The 23227-nt window shown below is 42.1% G+C and overlaps 2 protein-coding genes across 4 annotated transcripts in view; one reads left to right on the top strand and one right to left on the bottom strand.

Moving 5' to 3' along the window:
• The window catches only part of rmdn1 (regulator of microtubule dynamics 1), a 36287-nt gene extending 28472 nt beyond the window's left edge, over positions 1 to 7815 (bottom strand). The window contains exons 1-2 of one of the 2 annotated variants that reach the window (XM_043688145.1): positions 7661 to 7815; positions 3320 to 3437 (exon numbers count right to left, since the gene is read on the bottom strand). In XM_043688145.1, coding sequence (XP_043544080.1) covers positions 3320 to 3437; positions 7661 to 7804 — 262 coding nt within the window. In that variant the 5' untranslated portion in view covers positions 7805 to 7815. The remainder of the gene's footprint in view (positions 1 to 3319; positions 3438 to 7660) is intronic. The other variant, XM_043688146.1, reaches the window with a different exon arrangement.
• Positions 7816 to 15821: 8006 nt separating this feature from the next.
• Positions 15822 to 23227, top strand: part of LOC122549015 (copine-3-like) — a 68705-nt gene continuing 61299 nt past the window's right edge. The window contains exon 1 of one of the 2 annotated variants that reach the window (XM_043688137.1): positions 15822 to 16116. The gene's annotated coding sequence lies outside the window, so the exon portion shown is untranslated. Of the gene's footprint in view, positions 16117 to 16177; positions 16413 to 23227 lie in introns of those variants that run through there. The other variant, XM_043688136.1, reaches the window with a different exon arrangement.

Genomic DNA, 23227 nt, shown 5'->3' with positions numbered 1-23227 from the left:
GCTGACAACAAACAGGGATGGCCTGTGATGAGGAGGCAGCCAGCGAAAGTATGAATGGACAGGAGCATAGTGGAAACAAGGGTCCAGCCACCAATGATGGGCATGGACAGAGTAGCAGCTGGTGAGAAGGGGGTAGGCAGCAGGTCTGAGAGTGTGAAACAGCAACAAGAAATATACATTGTTTCAGATTCTAGTGCATAATAGTGTTGTCAGCACAGACTTCCTGTTCAAGTGCAGAGGCAGGAGATAAAGTGGGTAAACAATATAAGCTACCTAGAGATTGTATTGTTTAAACTAAAGTCTTTTAAAAACTGCAGCAAGCAACTGTCTATTCACCATCTACAAAGCACAAATTAGGAGTGTGATGGATAGTGCAACTGCAACAGCTGTGTCAAGAAACTCGACACCTTCAGGACAACTGGCTTACTGGCACCCAGTCCACCACCTTAACATTCACCAAGTCCACTACCACGTTCTGTGTTGTCCTCCAAGCCATACTCCATCCTGACTACATCACTGATCCTTCCAGCAGTCGCTGGATTAAAATCCTGAAATTCCCTTCCTAACAGCACACAGGGTGCTACTACCCTCCATGAACTGGTGCAGAAGGCATCTCGCCATCTTCTCAAGACCAGTTACGGATGGGCAATAAGGGGATGGGTAACAAATGTTGATCCAGCAGAGAAGACCACATTTTATAATAGAATTTTTAAAAACACAACACTCCAAGATCTCTATGCTCCAAAGATTTCAACCCCATGGGCATTCTAGATTTTAATCACTCCATCATTGCTGACCTTGCCTTCAGCTCTCCAAACCCTAAACCTGAAATTCACTCCTGAAAACCTTTCACTTTCTATCTCTTATCGGATGTTCCTTATAGCCTCCATCTTTGACCAAGCTGTCGGTCAGACCTAATCCTCCTGTGAAGCATCTTGGAGCATCTTATTGTATCATGTACCTTCATAAATACAAATTACTATTATTATGTAATAAGAACTCTGAATCGTTACAACTGATTTCTGAAAACATAATGGTGTCAGCCACAATCATCAAACTAATTCAAACTAAGTTTCTAAAAGTCGTATTCTTGCCTCACTTTGCAAGATGTGTTGAAACAAAATTAAAAATGGAGCACTCGGTCTTCTGTCAATGGCTATGTTAATTTTCAATAATGCAGTTGTGCTCAACTTTCCTTGTTGGTCAATAAAGTTAAGAAGCTTTAGAGAATACCTTGAGTAGAGCACAAGTAGAGGAAGGACTTAGTGCTCTGTAATCAGGAAAGCTACAATTCAATCTTCTAGCAAAACTCAACACAAACTGGAGGATTACCACTTCATCTTCCACCTTGGCACCTTACAGACCTTAAGACTCAATTTGAGTTTAACAACTTCAGAACAATGAACACCTCCCTCCATGTTCTTAACACAATAGAATAACCCTAGATCCTGTTTTGTATGGGTTGTTTCCAGTATAACTAACCCATTTTCAGATATTCACACATCCCATTCGCACCTATTCAGCATTTAGTTCTTCTCCAGCTTACTATCTTTTGTCTGTTTCCCCTTTTCACTCTCTTTCTGGGCACTGTCTCCATCTATTTATCTCACTCATTCCCGACAACCCCAGGCCCACACGTCAGCAGCATAAATACCACCAGTTGAGATAAAGGATCACTGGACTTGAAACAGTAGCTCTGTTTTTGTCTCCACAAATACGGTCATGCCTGCTGAGTTTCTCCGGCACTTTCTGTTTTTGCTCAGACCTCTACATTGGAACACACACTTTAGGGGAGGTGCCCAAAAATGGATGCTACCAAATTTCTAGACCATAATTTTGAATAGGCTGGACATGGAGAAGGACCAACCTTTGATTTTGGCGAGATCAAGATTCTTATGACATTATGACATTTAGACCTCATTTAGCAAGATGGGCCTTATGCAAGAAATTATAAAATGTTCAGCATTTACTTAGTTCAAGTATTAGTTCAAATGTTCAATTAGACCATTCAGCCCATTGAGTCTGCCCCACCATTCAATCATGGCTGATATGTTTCTCAACCCCATTCTCCTGCTTTCTCCCCATAACTCTTGATCTCCTTACTCACCAAGAACTTATCTATCTTTGTCTTAAATAAACTCACTAACTTAACCTTCATTGCCTTCTGTGGCAATGAGTTCCCCAGATTAACCACAGATTCCTCTTCATCTCAATTCCAAAGGGTCATTCCTTCACTGTGAGGCTGTGCCCTCAGGTTCTATTAGTGGAACTACCTCACAATGTCCACTCTATCCAGGTCTCTCAGTTTTATGTAAATTTCAATCAGACCGCCCCTCATCCTTCTGAACTCAATTAAGTACTGACCCAGAGTCCTCAATTGCTCCTCATATAACAAGTCCTTCATCTCCAGCATCACTCTTGTAAACCTGTTCTGTATCCTCTCTCATGCCAACACATCCTTCCTTAGGGCACAAAACTGCTCATATTCCAAATGCAGTCTGTTCAAACTTATACAGCGTCAGCAGTACATCTCTGCTCTTGTATTCTAGCCATCCTGAAATGAATGCTAACATTGCATTTACCTTCCTAAACTCCAACTGAACCTGTATGTTAACCTTAAGAGAATCCTGAACTAAGATTCCTTAGTTCCTTTGAGTTTCAGTTTTCCGAAGCCTTTCCCCATTTAGAAAATAGTCTGCACCTCTATTCTTCCTATCAAAGTGCATAACTTCACATTTTGCCATATTATATTCAATCTGCCACTTCTTTACCCACTCTTCTCACCTATCCACGTCCTTCTACAGCCTCCCCCTTGCTAAACACTACCTGTCCCTTCACTTATCTTTGTATCATCTGCAAACTGAGCAACAATGCTCTCAGTTCCTTTGTACAGATTGTCAATATATAATGAATAGTCAGGGTCCCAACACTGACTCTTTGTGGAACTCTACTAGTCATGAGCTACCATCCTGAAAAATACACCTTTATTCCCACTCTCTGCTTTCTGTCAGTCAGTTGGTCCTCTATCCATCCCAGTACCCTGCCTCTAACATCATGGGCTCTTATTTAGCAGCCTTCTGTGCAAGACCTTGTCAAAGGCCTTCTGGAAATCTAAATAGTTTATGTCCACCGGCTCTCCTTTGTCTAACTTGCTTGTTGTCTCCTCAAAGAATTCTAACCGACTTGACAGGAAGACAATTCTGACTATCAGAGGAGAAAATAAATAACCAGCATCATTGCTAGCCTGATTTTCTCATGTAAAAATGCGCAGTTACTTCACAGAGAAAATCATACTGCAAATCTCCAATTCTAAGTTTACCTTTTTCATCAGCATGAACTATGAGAAATCCTGGAATGTTTCTGTAAACGTCATAACCCAGAAAGGTCATTAATGACAGAGTTAGTCCTCTTCCTAAATTTTTACCACCTCCCAAAACCTAGACATGGAAAATAAGTGTTATGGTTAAACACAATTAAATTCCAAAGTCATAATAAACAGTAAATAGAATATCATTTTAAAATTGAAGATAATTTGAACACCTGGTCAAGAGAACTTGCTGCTTATCCTTTGCTGACACATGGTTATATTAGTTGGCTATTTTATGCTTCAAATAAACACCACAAAAGGAAGAGAGATAATTCTACCTCTTGGAGAAAATACATAATATTTCCAAACAAGGGCAGAATGTATGCAATTAATGTAAGGGCCCTTAGTAGTGTTGTAAAACAGAGATATAGGGGTTCTGGTTTATAATTCTTTGAAAATTACATCACATATAGATAGGGTGGTTAAGAAGGGATTTAGCACACTTGCTTTCATTGCTCAGATCTTTGAGTATAGGAGTTGGGGTGTCATGTTGAGGTTGTACAAGAGGCCTTTTCTGGTGTGCTGTGTGCAGTTCTGTTCACCCTGTTACAGGAAGGGTTTTATTAAACTGGGAGGGGTTCAGAAGATTTATCAGGATGTTGCTGGAAAAGAAGGCTGGGACTTTTGTCACCGGAGAATAGGAGGTTGAGAGATGACCTTACTGAGGTTTATAAAATCATGAGGGGCAAAGATAAGGTGAATGACGCCCAAGGGTGGGGCGTTCAAAACCAGGGGGGGGGGTGGGGAGGCATATTTTTCAGGTGAGAGGAAAAAGATTTCAAAAGGATATGAGGGGCAATGTTTTTATATAGAGAGTGATTCATGTGTGGAATGAACTGCCAGGGAAAGTGGTGAATGCAGTTACAATGTTTAAAAGATTTTCAAATAAGTTCACGAATAGGAAAGGTTTGGAGGAATAGGGCCAAGTGCAGATAGGTGGGACATGTTTAGTCTGGAACATGATCAGCGTGGATTAGTTGGACTGAAGGGTCTGTTTCCATGCTTCATGACTCTATGACTCATAATGCAAAGGATTTAAAAAGCTAATGTGTCAACCATTGCAACAGCAAACTCAACAACCCAGAACAGCTGCTTACAGTAAGAACTAAATTGTTTTGGCAGTGCACTGATTATAAACAGTAATTTACATGGGACTTCCTTCTCCTCCCTGAAAGTTTGTTTCATCTACACTGGAGACCCTGGTCCTGAACACATTTTTTTCTAATTACAATGGATAATAAACCATAAAGTCAGAAAAACCAGCCATAAATCAAGGGATAGTAAACTGAATTCACAATCAATGATTTCTCAAGATGTATCCATTTTTGCAGCTTATTGCACCTTAAACATTATCAACAGGTAAAAAGTCAGTATCCATAATACCAGTACATGGTAATACCAAACCGATTTATTGTTCTATTCCCATCATCAAAGCTCAACTGTTTAATCTTCTGTCTTGCTCCTAATCTCTTTAAATCTCCTTTCCAAATTTAACTAGCCAACAGCCATATTTCCCAATATCATCCATGTTATCTTAAGTGAAATTTCTTGATGCATGCTATATTAGAAGATATTGCAAAATGCAACTTCTTTGTCTTAGTGAAAATTTCCAAATTACATTGGGATTGCAGGACACTGACTGTAAGACATAAGAGCAGAATTAGGCCATTTGGATCAGCCAGTCTGCTCTACCATTCTGACCCTTTTCAACACCATACTCCTGGCTTCTCCCCATAACCCTCGATCCCCTTACCAAGCAAGTACCTATCTATCCCTGTCTCAAATATACTAAATATACTTAGGGGTGGCACGGTGGCTCAGTGGTTAGCAATGCTGCCTCACAGCACCAAAATCCCAGGTTCGATTCCAGCCTCGGGTGACTGTATGTGTGGAGTTTGCACATTCTCCCAGTGTCTGCAAGGGTTTCCTCCCACAGTCCAAAGATGTGCAGGCCAGGTATATTGGCTATGCTAAATTGCCCATAGCGTTAGGTACATTAGTCAGAGGGAAATGGGTCTGGGTGAGTTACTCTTCGGAGGGTCGGCTTGGACTTGTTGGGCCGAAGGGCCTGTTTCACACTGTAGGGAATCTAATCTAACCTTAATGACTTGTCCTCCACAGACCTTCTGTGGTGACGAGTTCCACAGATTCATCACTCTCTGGTTGAAGAAATTCCTCCTACTCTCGGTTCCAAAGGATCATACTCCCACTTTGAAGCTGTGCCCTCAAGCCAGAGTCTCTTTCACTAATGGAAATATCTTCACCATGTTCACTCTGTACAGGCCTCTCAGTAAGTTTCGAGCAAATCTCCCCCCATCATTTTAAACTTCATTTAGTGCAAACACAGACCTCAACTGCTCCTCATATGCCAAGCCCTTCATCATTCTTATAAATCTCCTCTGGACTGCCTCCAAGACCAGCACATCCTTCCTTATACTAGCCCAAAACTGCTCACATTATTCCAAATGCAGCCTGACTGGAGCCTTGTACAGCCTCAGCAGTACATCTCTGAACGTGTATTCTAGCCATCTTGAAATAAATGCTAATTTTGCATTTGCCTTCCTAACTGCTAACTGAACCTACATAGTAACCTGAAGAGAATCTTAAACTAGGACTCCTAGGTCCCTCTGTTCTTCAGATTTCCATAGCCTTTCTCCTGCAGAGTATTTATCAAAGGCCTTCTGGAAATCCAAATAATTACATCCCCAGGCTCTGCTTTGCCTAACTTGCTTCTTACCTCCTAAAAGAATTGTAAAAATTTGTCAGGAATGACTTTCCTTGACAAAGCTGTGTTGACCCAGCCTTATTTTACCATGTATTTCCAAGTACTCCACAATCTCCATCCTTAATATTTGACTCTAAAATCTTACCGATAACCAAGATCAGACTAACTGGCCTATGGTTTCCTGTCTTCTGCCTCCCTCCCTTCTTAAACAGGGGTGTTACATTAACCATTTTTTCAGAGCTTTTGGAGCCTCCCTGATTCCTGAAGGTTCACCACCCTGAAGGACCTTGAACAGCATTGATGTATAGAGGGATCCTGGGGTTCAGTCCAGAGCTCTCTGAAAGTGGCCATGCAAGTAGATAGGGTGGTAAAGAAGGCATGCTCGCCTTTCTTGGTCTGGGAACTGAGTACAAGAGTCAGGATGTCATGTTATAGCTTTATAAAACTTTGGTTCAGCCACACTTAAGAGTATTGCATTCAATTCTGGTTGCCACATTACAGGAAGGATGTGGAGGCTTTGGCGAGGGTGCAGAAGAGGTTTACTAGGATGCTGTCTGGATTAGATGGTTTAAATTATAGGGAGAGGCTGGAAAAACTTGGGCTGTTTTCTCTGGAGCAGTGGAGATTGAGGGGAGACTATGAAATTTGAGAAGCATAAATAGGCTTGATGGTCAGAAACTTTTTTCCAGATTTGAAATGTCTAAAACTGAGGGACATGCATTTAAGGTGAGAGCAGAAAGTTCAAAGGAGGTGTGAGGGGTAACTTTGTTTTACACAGAGTGGTAAGAGTGTGGAACTCACTACCAGGGGTGGTAGTGAAGGCAGATAGGGGCATTTAAGGATCTTTTAGAATAGCACATGAATATGCAAGGAATGGAGGGGTATGGACCAAGGGCAGGCAGAAGGGATTAGTTTATTTTGGTGTCATGTTCACATAACATTGTGGGCCAAAAGGCTGTACAGTTCTATGTTTACCAATGCATATATAATCTCTTCAGCTAACTCATTCCGAACTGTGGGATGTAGTCCACCTGGTCAGGGTAATTTATCCACCTTCAGACCTTTCATCTGCCCCAATACCTTTTCCTCACCTCTGCCCCCTGAATTTCTGGTATTCTGCTTTGATGTCCAAAACATGCACATTCTTACAGATACCTTTCATTCACAGAACATTTAAATACGGAAACTTGCAAACGTGGGCCTACAGGGCAGAAATCGAATTGGTATGATGCAAGACAAGAATTTGGGGGCAGGAGCCCCAGTGACAACATGCATAAGAACTCTGATGAAATGGAGGTTTAAAATGAGAAATGAAATGAGACCGGAACATATTTGGGATTACAACACAACTGTTGAGGTGTTTGCCAGGATCGAAGATTAAATTGGGAGCTGCAATGTGATGCTGATCAGGACTGGGGGCTCAGGGTAGCAATTGGAGACCAGATAAACGGAAATGCGCATGCGCGGTCACCGCCACTTGTCCAACTTCCATCGGGACAGGAGACGGTTAAAGCCACGATCTGAGCCCGGTAATAACACATCCGCTGGCCGGAAGCCCCGCCACCCACCTGCGCTCTCACCCCGGGCCTAGAAATGTACGACTGCACTCGGCAGCACCCACTGCGCCCGGTCACAGTGGCTTTCAACAGGAACCGAAAAACTCCGGTGCCTCCGACAGCCGCCATTCTCCCCTCGGCCGGGCCGCTCCGCATCGCCCCCTGTGACCAACAGGGGCGCTGTCATAAGGAGTTCGGCTGCTCCCTAGTGGCCAGTCCCTGTAATAACACCCACTTCTGGTTTCGTGCAGGATCGCAATGACAGCACTCAATTCTGATTCAGTACAGGATTAGATTGAGAGAACAGAGTCCTAATTTAATCCAGGATCGTACTGAGAGCAGTCAATTCGAATTTGCACCAGGATCACACTGACAACACAGACTCCTGATTTAATACAGGGTCATATTAAAAATACAGAATCCTGATTTAATTCCGGATGACACTGATCTCACCAGTCTTGATTTAATCTGGGGGGAATCGCACTGCGAGCATTCAACCCTGATTTAATCCAGGTCAGATTGAGAGTACAGAGCCATGATTTAATCCAGGATCAGGCTATGAGCACCCAGTCCCGATTTAATATAGGAGCAGACTGAGAGTATCCAGAAACAAAAAACAGAACTTTCTGGAGAAACTCTGCAGTTCTGACAGCACCTGTGGAGAGAAACTGGAGTTAAACTTGAGATCAATGTCCCTTCTTCAGATGATGGTAGCTCGGAAAAGGTGGTATATACACTGATGGGGCTGTAGGAGGGAAAGGAGTGCACGGGTCCCAAGTTCAACTGCCATCTGCACCACAGGAGTTTAATAACATGTCGGAACAGATTGATTAGAAAAATATCTGCACGGCTGACTGAAATGACCCACAGGCAGCCAGGGCAGACTGCCAGAATTTCTAGTCACCCAGGAAACGTTCATAAACACACAGTTCAGAGTATAACACCATAAGACTATAAGACATAGGAGCAGAAATTAGACCATTCAGCCCATTGAATCTGCTCCACCATTCAATCATGGCTGATACGTTTCTCAACCCCATTCTCCCACTTTCTTCCTGTAACCCTTGATCCACTTGACAATTAAGACCTATCTATCTCTGTCTTAAATATACTGAATGACCTGGCCTCCACAGCTTCCTGTGGGAGTGAATTCCATAGATTCACCACTCTCTGGCAAAAGCAGATGTATATTGGACAGCAATGAAGGTTACCTCAGAGTACAATGGGATCTTGATCAGATGGGCCAATTGGCTGAGGAGTGGCAGATGGAGTTTAATTTAAATAAATGCGAGGTGCTGCATTTTGGAAAAGCAAATCTTTGCAGGACCTATACACTCAATTGTAAGGTCCTGGGGAGTGTTGGTGAACAAAGAGACCTTGGAGTGCAGGATCATAGTTCCTTGAAAGTAGAGTCGTAGATAGATAAGATAGTGAAGAAGGCATTTAGTATAGAGCCACAGAGTTATGGAGATGCACTGCACAGAAACAGACCCTTCGTCCAACTCGTCCATGCTGACCAGATATCCCAACTTAATCTAGTCCCATTTGCCAGCACTCGGCCCATATCCCCCAAACCCTCCACCACTTTGTATATGCCGTACATGCACCACCCTCTGTGTAAAAAAGTTGCCCCATAGGTCTCTTGTATATCTTTTCCCTCTCACCCTAAACCTATGCCCTCTAGTTCTGGACTCCCCAACCCCAGGGAAAATACTTTGTCTATTTATCCTATCCATGCCCCTCATGATTTTATAAACCTTTATAAGGTCACCCCTCAGCCTCTGACGGTCCAGTGAAAACAGCCACTGCCTATTCAGCCTCTCCCTACAAGCTCAAATCCTCCAACCCTGGCTATATTCTTGTAAATCTTTTCTGAACACTTTCAAGTTTCACAACATCCTTCCTTTATTGGTCAGATTATTGAGTATAGGAGTTAGAAGGTAATTTTGATGCTGTACAGGATGTTGGTTAGGCCACTTTTGGAATATTGCATGCAATTCTGGTCTCCTTCCTATCGGAATGGGGGGGAGGAGGGTGGAGCAGATAAATGGGAAAGGTGATGAACAGGTCAGGAGGGTGGTGCCGAGTTGGAGGCATGGAACTGAGATAATGTGGGGTGAGGGGAAATGAGGAAACTGTTGAAATCCACATTGATCATGTGTCCCAAGATGGAATACGCGGCATTCTTCCTCCAAGCATCAGGTGGTAAGGGTTTGGTGATGCAGGAGGCGCAGGATCTGCATGTCCTTGATGGAGTGGGAGGGGGAGTTGAAGTGTTCAGCCATGTGGTGGTGGAGTTGGTGGGTGCATGTGTCCCACAGGTGTTCTCTAGAACTATCTGCAAGTAGGCGTCCTGAATCCCCAATGTAGAGGAGACCATATCGGGTGCAACGGATACCATAGATAACATTGGTGGAGGTACAGATAAATTTCTGTCACATCTGGAAGGATCCTTTGGGGCCTTCGACAGAGGTGAGGGGAGTCGTGTGGGCGCAGGTTTTGCACTTCCTGCAGTGGCAGGGGAAGGTGCCGGGAGTGGGGTGTGGGCTGGTGGGGGGGGGGGGGAGGGGGGTGGACCTGATGAAGGAGTCACAAAAGGAATTGTCTCTCCGGAATGCTGATAGAGGTGAGGAGGGAAATATATCTCTGGTGGTGGGGTCCGTTTGTAGGTGGCAGAATGGCAGAGATTGATGCTATGTATGTGGAGATTGGTGAGGTGGAAGGTGAGGACAAGCGGGTTTCTGTCCTTGTTGCATTGGGAGGGGTAGGGTTCTAGGGCAGAGGTGTGGGAAGTGGAGGAGATGCCCTGGAGGGCATCGTTGACTACATGGGAGGGGAAATTGCGATCTTGGAAGAAAGAGTACATCTGGGATTTTCTAAGGTGGAATTGGTCATCCTGGGAACAGATGCAATGGAGGCGGAAGAATTAGGAATGAGGGATGGCATTTTTATAAGAGGTAGGGTGGGAGGATGTGTTGTCTAGGTCGCTGTGGGTGCCTCATTCCTGATGAAGGGCTTATATCTGAAACGTTGATTCTCCTGCTCTTCAGATGCTGCCTGACCTGCTGTGCTTTTCCAGCACCACACTCTCAACTCTGATCTTCAGCATCTGCAGTCCTCACTTTCTACCTATTTTATCATACATTTTCAAGTAGTCAGCAATCTCATCCTTCACAATGGACCCCAAAGTTTATTCACCTTCAGGCCATTCATTTTTTCTAGTACCTTCTCCTTGGTGATAGCCACCATACTCAGCTCTGCCCCCTTACTCTCTTGAATTTTTGGGATATTACTTGTGTCTTCCACTATGAAGACTGACACAAAGTAATTAATCAGTTCCTCAACCATTTCCTTATTCCCCTCAACTATCTCACCAGTGTCATTTTCCAGCAGTCCAATGTCCACTTTTGCCTCTCTTTTGCACTTTATATATCTAAAGAAACTCTTACAGTCTTCTTTTATATCAGTGGCAAGCTTACCTTCATATTTAATCTTCTCCCTCCTTATTTCTTTTTTTGTTGCCCTCTGTTGGTCTTTGTAAGCTTTCCAATCCTTTGGTTTCCCACCACCTTCACCACATTGTATGCTTTCTCTTTTGCCTCAATGCTATCCCTGACTTCCCTAGTCATCCTCCCTGCACCATGCTTTTTTTTCCTCAGGATGAATCTCTGTTGTGTCTCCTGAATTGGTCCCAGAAACTCCTGCCATTGCTGTTCTACTGTCTTTCCTACTAGGCTCTTCTCCCAGTCAATTCTGTCCAGCCCCTCCCTCATGCCTCTATAGTTGCTTTTATTTAGCCATAATACCGTTACCTCTGATTCTATCTTCTCCATCTCAAATTTCAGAGTAAATTCAATCATATTATGATCACTGCCTCCTAAGGGTTCCTTCACCCTAAGCTTCCTTATCAATCTGCCTCATTGTACAAAACTAAAGCTAGTGTTGCCTGTTTCCTCGTGGGCTCCACCAAAAGCTGCTCTAAAAGGCCACTTTATAGACATTTCACAAATACCTTTCCTTGCAATCCACTACCAACCTGATTTTCTCAGTCCACCAGCATATTGAAATGCCCACGATCATTGTAAGTTCGCCTTTCTTACACACCTTCTCTACCTCCTGATGTATCTTGTACCCCAGCTCCTTACTACTATTTGGAGGCCTGTACATAACTCCAACTATGGTATGTCAGTCAGACAATATGTTAATCTGAAAGTACTCAGTTCCCTAGTGCTGAATTCACACTCAAGATACTTGGGAATGGAAAAGAGCACTCAGTGGTAACTGACTCTGCCAAAAATCATCTTAGCCTGCTGGACCAACTTTCCTCATTCCTGAAGAAGGGCTAATGCCCGAAACGTCGATTCTCCTGTTCCCTAGATGCTGCCTGACCTGCTGCGCTTTTCCAGCAACACATTTCCATCTCTGATCTCCAGCATCTGCAGACCTCACTTTCTCCTCTGCCAAAAATCACCCTTGATTGATTAAATATTATTCAATGCCAACTCACTTAGGCTCTCAGAGTACTTAGGGCAGATTTCCATAATCCACAGACAGCATGATGACATTGTGATTAGCCAGGTTATCACATAACTTTCAACTTTTCAACTAGAAGAAGGCACAGGTTCAAAGAGAGAGGGGGAAAGTTTAGGGGAGAAGTGCAGGGAAAATCTTTCAGAGGGTGTTGGGTACCTGGAACACACTGCCAGTGGAAGTAATGGAAGCAAACATGTTAGTAATGTTTCAGGCTTATCTTGATAGATGCATGAACAGCAGGCAAACAGAGAGATAGAAACTGTGCATGGGCAATAGGTAGCAGGTCTAAATAAAGATTAGAGTTGGTGCAGGCTTGGTGGGCTGAAGGGCCTATTCTTGCATTGTACTTATTGTACAACCACAGGATATTCATTAGTTAAGTTCATAGTGTGACTCCTTTATTTTCCATACTTCTGATGATCATTATACTTGTACCCAATGTTAACAAAATCTCTACCGCAGCTAATGCCTGACCTTCAAAGTTATTCTTCTATAAGTAAAGGCCAGTAGCTATCACTGAAGACATTGATGAGCAGTAGCCCCATATCCCCCCTTCCCCTTCTTCCTAATGGATAAAAATAATTGGAATTCCCACAAATCACAGTGAAGTTGTACATCACCAGTTGGCTGGGTGGCTGGTTTGGAAGGCAGAGTGATGCCAACTCTGGTTCAATTCCCATACAGGCTGAGCTTACAATTGGAAGACTCTCCTTCTCAATCTCTCCCTTCACCTGAGGTGAGCTGAAACTTCAGTCAAACCACCACCAGTCATTTCTCTCTAATGAAAAAGCCACACTATGGTCTGATAAGACTATGGTGACTTTACCTTTACACAGAAAACTATAAGACATGAGCAGAAGTAAGCTATTCAACACATTGAATGTACTCTGCCATTCAATGGAATCATAACTGATCAGATAATCCTCAACTCCACTTTCCTGCTTTTTTCCCATAACTCATTGATTGAAAATGCATCTATTTCAGCTTTGAATGTAGTTAACAATACAGCTGTAAAGCATTTCACAGATTCACTATCCCCTGAGTGAAAAAAAAATCTTCCTCATCACTGTCTTAAATGGGTGACCTCTTTCTCTGATGTCATCTGGTCTTAGACTTTCCCATAAGGGGAAACAATCTCTCCTCATCTACCCTGTCATGTCTCCTAAGAATCATGTATTTTTCAGTAAGGTCACATCACATTTTTCTATATTTCAATGACACAGGCCCAACCTACTCAACCTCTCCTCACAAAACAGTCTCTCCATATCCAAGGTCAACTTAGTTGAAAGTATTTTCACTTTCCCTGATGCCAGTATATATTTCCTTTGATAAGGGGCCCAAAACTGTTCATAACATTCCTTATAGTGCCAAAGACCTGGGTTCAATTCCCGCCTTAGGCAACTGACTTTGTGGAGTTTGCACATTCTCCCCGTGTCTGCGTGGGTTTCCTCCGGGTGCTCCGGTTTCCTCCCACAGTCCAAAAATGTGCAGGTCAGGTGAATTGGCCATGCTAAATTGCCCGTAGTGTTAGGGGAATGGGTCCGGGTGGGTTGCTCTTCGGAGGGTCGGTGTGGACTTGTTGGGCCGAAGGGCCTGTTTTCACACTGTAAGTAATCTAATCTAATCAAATTTAAAACATTCCTTAGTATGATCTTGTACAGTTTTAGCAAAACTTCCCTATTTAAATACTCCATTCTCTTCAAAATAAATGTCAACATTCCATTTGTTTTCCCCATTATCCATTGAACTTGGATGTTAGTTTTTTGTAATTCATGCGTGAGAACTCTGAAATCCCTGTGCTGTAGCTTCCTACAGTCATTCTCCATTTAAGTAATATTCAGCTCCTCCATTCTTCCTGCCAAAGTGCACAATATTCCATCTGTCAAGATTCGCTCACTCATTTAAACTATTTATATCAGTCTTCATACTCTTCATGTTATCCTCACTACTTGCCTTCACATCTATTTTTGTATCTTTTACAAATTTGGCTATAATATATCCACTATCCTCATCCAAGGTTTTAATATATATTCTAAATAACTGTGGCCCCAGGACTGATCCTGTCGCATTCCACTAGTTACAGGTTGCAATTCTGAAAATAGTCTCAATATCCAGGCTCCCTATCTTCCATTTATAAGCCAATCCTTTATCTATTCTAATATACTACTTTGAACAGCACACTCTTATCTCATGAAGTGGCCTAACATGTACAATCCTATACCATGTTGATCATAAAAGATCAATACAGAGAAGACACTTTATCTGATCACCAGTGTTTAAAGAAGGGACTTGGGGGAATTAGAAGAGAAACTCAGTAGGACCAGTGTGTACCATCTGCAAAATGCACTGAGGAAAAATAAACCAAGACTCTTTAGACAGCACTTTCCAAACCCACAACCATTACCATTCGGAAGGAAGGTACATGGGAACACCAGCCCCTGCATGTTCCCTTCCAAGCTACTTGCACCAACTGGACTGCAGCAGTTCAAAAAAGAAGTTTACCACCATCTTCTCAAGAGAAGCTAGGAATGGGTAATAAATGTGGGCCCAGTCAGTGATGCACACATTTCACGAATGAATAAATTAATAAAAGATGAAATAGATCACTATGGTCTTGAAACAAAATACTTCCCAGAAAGACAGTATTAAGCTATGCAAGATAATTAATGAAAGTGTAAGCCTAGAACAATACTTACAATGAAGTGTGTAGGCCAATTGTCAATTTATACGAGTTTATGTTTTAAAAAAACTCATGATTTTATTATACTAAATATCTTGAATTTTAAGGTGTCTAGTGGTTTCTGATGTCAAAGAAACAGTTAACAAAATTACTTAGTTTCATAAAAGTTTTAGTTTGTGTGCTTTTGCCTTCTATGAGTTGTGCTTCTTGGAAAAAAGGGCCCATTTATTCGAATTTTTTTGTTGATGGCATTGAGCCAGTGTCCATTCAGTTAGTTAAGCAGAGGTGTACCAAATACCCAGCAATAGCAATGGTATAATTACTATTGGGTTTATATTGCCAAATTAATTGCACTTTATGATTAAGGTTAACTTAAAACACAAATCACTATAGAACTATATGCATTTTCACAAAAAATAGCATGTCCAATGCAAACTTGCATTGAACCATCACCGCTGTCAAATAACATAAATTGTACTGAATTGGGAAAAGTTTACATTTTGCTTTGATTCTAGTAGATTACAGATTGCAAGATATTTGCAAATATACTTTTACACTGTACCTATCCAATTTTGGACTGTACTATCAACCATTTTTTGGCAGAAGGCTTAGGTCAGGAAGATTTGGACACTAAATATAAGCAAGGTTTGAGCAGTCTTTGAGGATGTCTGGAACCTCCGAACCTCCAGGTTATAGTCCAACAGTTTAATTTGGAACCACTAGCTCGCTACTCCTTCATCAGGTGGTTCTCAAGGAGCAGCGCTCCGAAAGCTAGTGCTTCCAAATAACACCGTTGGGACTATAACTCGGTGTAGTGGGATTTTTAACTTTGTCCACCCCAATCCAACACCGACACCTCCGAATCATAACCGAATTGAATCTGTGAACTCTGCAAACTACGTTCTCGGAGGGGTGGGGTCAATTGTATCAGACGCTTAGTTCTCATGTACAGGCGTAAACTCATTTCTGTATCAGAGGTATCTGTTAGGGTGTATACCCGTCTAAAAATGAACACAGCGCCATGTTTAAATATCCTATCTATCCACTAGTTAATGTCATCCTTCGAAATCAACGCCGCCTCTCGAGTTGGACAGTTTTGTTTTGCCACACACCAGTTGAGATAAGTTTCAATTCTATCAGATTTTGGTTTTGGTCAAAGAATGATGTTGGAAAGAGTCAGTCCTGGGATAGACACCGCCCCGAAGGCGTCCGGAGGGAGCAACAGAAATAAACTTCTGCATAATTAATCTGAAATGTTAGTAGTATTAAACTTTTTTTTTAAAAAATTGAATGACATTTTTCGTAAATGAGCCTTGTTCTGGGTGTGATGACTATCTGATCCATAAATGTGAGGGCCTTGATTATAGCGGCTCCCTGTTGGATTCGCACATTTTTCTCTTCCTCTCCTTCTATCTCAGTGTGTGCAGTGGGAAGGGAGGTGGCTCCGCGCTGCTAACTCCTGCCACAGGAAGTACAGCACTGGGCGAAGCGGTAGTGACAGCAGTCCAGACCATTCGCAATCCTGTTCAGATTTTAAAACTTGTCACCCGAGTAAGTGCAAATTCCTCTTGTCTTAGTTCGGGAAATGAGACTTTAACGCTGTTGCTTATTTCATGGTTTGTAAAGAATTCGCAATATCTTACTGAAAGCAGCGAGCGTCCTGACCCTTGCAGTGCTCGGGGTGGAGTTAATGTCGAAATACGGTCAGAAATCCACTGCTTCATGGGGTGGGAAAAAAGCGTAAGATTTTCATCGATTTCACAATTAGTGACATTATTTAACGGTTAAGGTTGTATTTTAAACAAAAAATTATAGTGAGAAATGGCCATTGCGTCAGTAGTAAACGATTGAGCCGTGGCTCAGCAAACTGTGGGACTGTTGTTGGAGGCTGGGCGTTATTTAATAATGTTGTGAAGCTACAGGAGAATTTTAACATTAGCTTCTTTTCAAGAATACTGAGGTGTTGTACAAACACAAATTGGTTGCTGAACAAATTGAGAGTTGCTGGTAACTTCTGTATATAGTGGCGCATTGTATTCCCTCTGTATTTGGACCAGAAAGCAAGCACATTTTAAGTCCAGCAGCCCATTTGCATCGACGAACTGTGCTGGGATGCTTGAGTTAGCAAATATTTTTCATTCATTCTCAGATGTGGAGGTAACTAACAAGCTCCTCCCCCATTGCCTAGTGACAGTGGTGGGGCGTCTGCTGGGAGCACTGAAATTTTATGGAATTCACGCCCTTTCACAATTTGTAACAGTTTCTGCGAATCGCAGCAATACAAGGACTGAACATTTACTTTGAAATTGTGGTTATATGAAGTTTGTTCTATGGTTATGAAGTTTGTTCTATGTTTATATCGGAAACGCTTGAGTGTCTCTATAGCATCTGGAGAAAGTTCAGTCCTGATCATGACTAGGTGTTTGAGTTTCTCATTCAGAGGGGTTTATTGGTAGCATATTCGGCATTTGGAATTAATATCTATATATCTGCTACTCAGAGGGAAAGATATTTCACTTGGAAACTTGCAGGAACCATGATTAGTTTTATGTGAAGGGTAATGCTGCACTCTCAGTACGTGTCCTGACAGTAGCACTGACCAACCCATCCCCCCAGCGCTTTCCAATTCCCACATTTTTAAACATATACTAAGTTTATACCTTTCTCCTATCTCCCCTCGTACCCCTCCTGAGCTCACCTTGTCCAGGTTCTCTTAATCATATTCCCATTGAAATGCTAATCATTCAACCACACCCTTCCAATTTCCCTTTAAACATCTCTCTCTCTGCAGGTGTTGACTTGTTGTCCTTTTAAGTCTGCTCCTCACCGAAAGGCTTTTGCCTGAAACATCGATTTTGCTGCTCCTCGGATACTGCCTGAACTGCTGTGCTCTTCCAGCACCACTAATCCAAAATCTGGTTTCCAGCATCTGCAGTCATTTGTTTTACCTGGCCTCACCTTCTTTTGATCTCCAAGGCCCAAGAATGTGTTCTCTTTCTCCTGAACTCATTCCCATTTTTCAGGAATGGCTCATGCCAACATGATAAATGGCACCCTGTGTGGTGGTAACAAAGTTGCATTCCCCTCTTCTCCTCCAACACCTGTCCACTGTTATCCAGCAGGGCCATACTGCTCTCACTCTGTGTTATCTATGTAACTGTAATGTGACGAATGCTCATAATATATTATCATTTGAGAACTATGGTTCTAAAGTGGATGAATGAATAAATATAGGCTTTCAGTCCGGTAAAGGTCAGAAAATCATTTTCCAGTGTGAGTTTTAAAAAAAAAGCAGTTTCAGGAAAGAATATGGTTTTAGGTGAATGAACAGCTAGTCACCTAGGGAGATAAGTGCTAGGGTATTTGCTGACTTGGGTTTACAGTCCAGAGAGAGGAAATAAAAAAAGGCCCAGAAGTGGGATAAATCAGACAGAAGAGGGAACTGTTGTTAGCAGTCCAGCTAATTGGGTCTGATGGAAAATGTCCTGATCTGTTTGGAAGAAAGCCAGAAACAGAAGGCTATGGAGATTGGACAGGATGACTTCCTGCAAAGCTGTTGCCAACATGAGATTAAGGAACTCCTGTTTATGAGCTGAGTCAGCTCTTTTTTTTTTTAATTATCTCAGAGCAAGATTGTTAACTGAAGTGGCATCAACTGAATGTAGAGATTGGATGAAAAGAAACTGATTACAGCTGTGTGAGCTGAGCAATGCCCTCTTGGCATGGAGACAGGGTTAACCCTTACTGAGGGTTATGTCTGTAAGGTTGTCGAATAGTTAGAGTTGAATCTTATCTTGATGTATTTTAAATTTAAAATGGTCCTTGTATTGTGTAATATTCATATTTATTCTTTTATCAAAAATGTTTAACAAAATAATGTAAATGTACATTGACAGACTCTTATTCAGTGACTGACCTCCACAATGATAAAAAAAAGTCAACATTGTGACAAAAACTGAAATTGCTAGAAAGGTTCACAGGTCTGGCAGCATCTGAGAAATCAGAGTTAAAGTTTCTGGTTCAATCACCCTTCCTCAGACAATGATTTCCAGCATTTGCAGTTCTTCAGGTAAAACATGTGGTCATTAAGCAAGGTCTCCTCCTCGGATTGACTTGTCTCATGATATCAGCTGGATTCAAAGCAGCAGTAGCCAGGGAATTTTTTTGCAGAATTGTTACACAGAGAAAGGCCATTCGGCCCACTGTCCTAATTCCTTATCCCAATCTCCTGCCTTTTACCCATATCCACAAACACTATTTCTATCTAAAGAACCATCCAATGCCGTCTTGAATGCTTCAATTTAACTTGCCTCTGCACGATTCCAGGCAGTGCATTCTCTATCTGAACTAGTTATATAGCCGGAAACAGAATCTTCAGCCCAACTGGTCCATATTGACTAGGTTTCCTAAACTGTATGAATTAGTCCTATTTGCATGCATTTGGCCCATACTCCTCGAAACCTTTCCTATCCATGTACTGTCCAAACATCTTTTAAATGTTGTAATTGTACTTCTGGTAGCAGCTTCCATAAACCCATCACCTGTGTGGAAAAGTTGTCCCTCAGATCCTTTTTTAAATCTTTCCCCATCACCTTAAACTTATGTCTTCTAGTTTTGGACTCCCCTACTCTGGGGAAAAGACCTTAGCTATTCATGTTATCTATGGCTCTGATGATTTTATAAACAGTTATATGACCACCTCTCAGCCTCCTAGCCTTCCAGCCTCTCCTTATAACGCAACTCTCCAGTGTTGGTGACATCCTAGTAAAACCTTTTTGCAGCCTTTCTAGTTTAATAATGTCCTTCCTGTAGTAGACCAACTGGAATTGCACTCAGTACTCCAAATGTGGCCTTACCAATGTCTTGTACAGCCATAACATAACTTCCCAACTCCTGCACTCACTGCTCTGATTGATGAAGGCGAGTGTACTAAACAGCTTCTCCACCATCCTGTCTACCTGCATTGCCACTTTCAATGACTTTTGTATTTGCACACCTAGTTGTCGGACAGATAGATAGACCATTCCTCAGGGCCCTATCATTAACTGTGTAAGTCCTGCCCTGTGTTTATCTTACTAAAATGCCAACACCTCATATTTATCTAAATTAAACTCCATCTGCCATTCCTTGGTCCACACGATCATGACGCTATTGTACTCTTAGATAACCTCCTCCTACCACCTACTTTGGTGTCATCTGCAAACTTACTAACCGTGTCTCCTATATTTTCATCCAAATCATTTATGTAAATAAAGCACACCCCTGGTCACAGGCGTCCAGTTTGAACAATAACCCTCAATCCTCTATCTCCTACTGTCAAGCTCACTAATTAGTCTACCATGTGAACCTTTTCGAAAGCTTTGCTAAAGTCTATGTAGACAACATCTACTGCTCTGTCTTCATCTATCTTCTTGGTCATCTCTTTGAAAATCTCAATCAAATTTGTGTGTGGGAAATAGTATCTCACAAAGCTATGCTGACTATCCCTAATCTAAATGCACATAGATACTGTCTCTCAATCCCTTCAACAACTTAGCCACCATTGATATCAGGCTCACTGTTCTGTAGCTCCCTGGCTTTTCCTTGCAGCCTTTCTTAAATATTGGCATCACATTAGTCACTCTCCAATCTTCCGGCACCCCACCCATGGCTATTGATAGTACAAATATCACTGCTAGGGGCCTCACAATTTCTTCCCTAGTTTCCCACAAAGTCCTGGGATGCACTTGATCATGTCCCAGGGATTTATCTACTTATGTATTTTAAGACCTTCAGCACACCCTCTTCTGCAATGTGAACTCTTTTCAAGACATCCCTATTTATTTCCCCAAGTTCCCTAGCTTCCATATCTATCTTCACAGTAAATACTGCTATGAAATACTCATTTAGGATCTCCCTCTTCTCCTGTGGTTCCACACATGGATGGTCTTGTTGATCTTCAAGGGGCCTATTTTCTCCATAGTTATTCTTTTGCCCTTAATATACTTGTAGAATCTGTTTGGATTCTCCTTAATTTTATCTGCCAAAATGAACTCATGCCCCCTTTTTGTCTTCTGATTTTCCTCTTATGTATACTCCTACACCTCCTCTATTCCTCAAGAGAATCACTTAATCCTAGCTGTCTATATCCAACATGGCTTCCTTTTACTTGACCAGAGCGTCAGGATTTTCTCTAGTCATCCAGTGTTACCTACTCTGGCCAACCTTGCCCTTCCCACCAACAGGAACATGCTGTCCCTGAACTCTTGTTATCTTGCTTTTGAAATCCTCCTTCATTCCAGATGTCCCTTTATTGTGTACATCATCCCCCAAACAACTTTTGAAAGTTCCTGTCCAAGACCATCAAAATTGGCATACCCAATTTAAACTTTAACTTTTGGACCAGGCCTATCCTTTCTATAGCTATTTTAAAACTAATAGAATTGTGGTCACTGATCTCAAAGTGCTCCCCCACTGAGTGCTCAGTCATTGCTTTGTCTTATTTCCCAAGAGGTCATCGGGTTTTGCCCCTTGTCTCATAGACAAGCAGGAGGCTGGAAGAATACAGCAAGCCAGGCAGCATCAGGAGGTGGAGAAGTCAACGTTTTGGCTGTAACCCTCCTGAAGAAGAAATGCGTGTCTATGCCTTTGAAAAAGGGTACCAGCTCTTCAAGTGCCTTAGCAGTCTACTCCGATGTACTGATACAAAGTGGCTTTTTTTTATACAAAAGTTTACAAAACATTGCATGTTCTTAATTAGACAGATAACCATGAAAGTCAATAATTCATAAGGAAGAAAAGTTAATTGACAGGTCTGTGTACGCTTGACTAATCACTCTTACAGGCCCAAAGCCATTCATTAGGTGGGAAAAACATAACCAGTTGAGTTAGGTGCCTGCTAGCGAGATAAACTCCTATCATAAGAGGTACCAGTCTGAGCTAATTGAAGAGTTCATAAGGTAACCTTGCACAGCTCATGTCAGATACAATTGTTTTACAAAATGGCTTCTTAGCAAGGAGAGCAAACTTTTGACCATAAAATGGCTTCCTGACACATTGTGCCAGAATCTCTTCAATGTTAGGCTTAGAATAATTTCTAAGCTAGGAGCAGACTCCTGCTTTTTAAGCACTGAATCATTCTGTACCTGAGGCTGAGATGTTACCGTAAGATTGCATTTAAACTGATTTATTAGTCTTCGAATTAAACATGCTTTCTTTTCACTTTTTTGTGATTCAAATTCAAATAAGACATAAGATCTGATTACTTAAAATTGACAGTGGGGCAGTCTGTAAGATCTGCCAAGTAGTCTGCAAGAATAGCAAGTAAGTTAATGCTTCATCAGTATTATCTTTTACAGAATTTGTATTTAATAACCAGTAATGGCTACTCAATATCATTATAAAATCCCAAAATGGAATTAAATTCAGTCCATAGCAGGTAAGCGCTAAGAGTTGATTTTCTACTGGCTTCAGCCTCAGCACTAAAATGCTCCCGCGCGCTCTCGCGCAAGTCAGGGTCTTGTAACAGCAAAGATGTTTTTCTCTCTGTGTCTGCCCCGCTTGCAGGGGGTAATAAGAATCCATTATAATTGACAGGATCTGACTGTCAATTACAAGGCTTTTGATAGTACTGAGTTTTGTTTCAGGGTCAGAATCAAACACTGTCATTAATTTCACAAGGGAAGAGCCATGAATATTATTATTTGGCATCCTGTTCGCACAGATTCACCGATGCTGAGGCAAATGTCCTTAATTGCCTTAGAGCATCTTGTTAATACTTGGTGAACACAGATGTCCCTATCTTCTGCATTCCTTGAGTTCCCCCCTTTTTCTGAGCCTTCCTGCCTGTCTATTTTGTAGTGTGCAGCAAATGTGTTCTATAATTCAGCATTACATTTTACACTAAATGTCTGTTGCTCTCGATGTGCTCTTTTTTCTATGTTGGGGAGACAGGATGCCAACTTGCGGCACGTTTCAAAGAACTTTTCTGGGATACACGCACTAAACAACTCCACTGCTCTGTGGCCAAACTCTTCAATTCCCCCTCCACTCTACCAAAGTTCTCAGCTGCCTCCACCGCCAAATTCTAGCCACCCGATGCCTGGAGGAAGAACACCTCATCCTCCACCTTGGGACCCTCCAACTACACAAGATCAATGTCGATTTCACCAGTTTCCTCATCTCTTCCCCTACCTTATCCCAGATCCAAGTCTCCAACTTGGCACCACCCTCCCTGTCCATCTTCCTTCCCACCTATCCGCTCCACCCTCTGCTCTGACGTATCATCATCACCATCCACCTATCACATTCCTAGCTACCTTCCCCCCCCCACCCATTTATCTCTCAGCCTCCTTGGGCCACCACCACATTCCTGATGGAGACCTTAT

Source organism: Chiloscyllium plagiosum, chromosome 4, assembly GCF_004010195.1.
Source record: "Chiloscyllium plagiosum isolate BGI_BamShark_2017 chromosome 4, ASM401019v2, whole genome shotgun sequence".
NCBI lineage: Eukaryota > Metazoa > Chordata > Chondrichthyes > Orectolobiformes > Hemiscylliidae > Chiloscyllium > Chiloscyllium plagiosum.
Note: the sequence above shows the minus strand (reverse complement) of the source record. Positions and strands in the feature narration are given on the sequence as shown.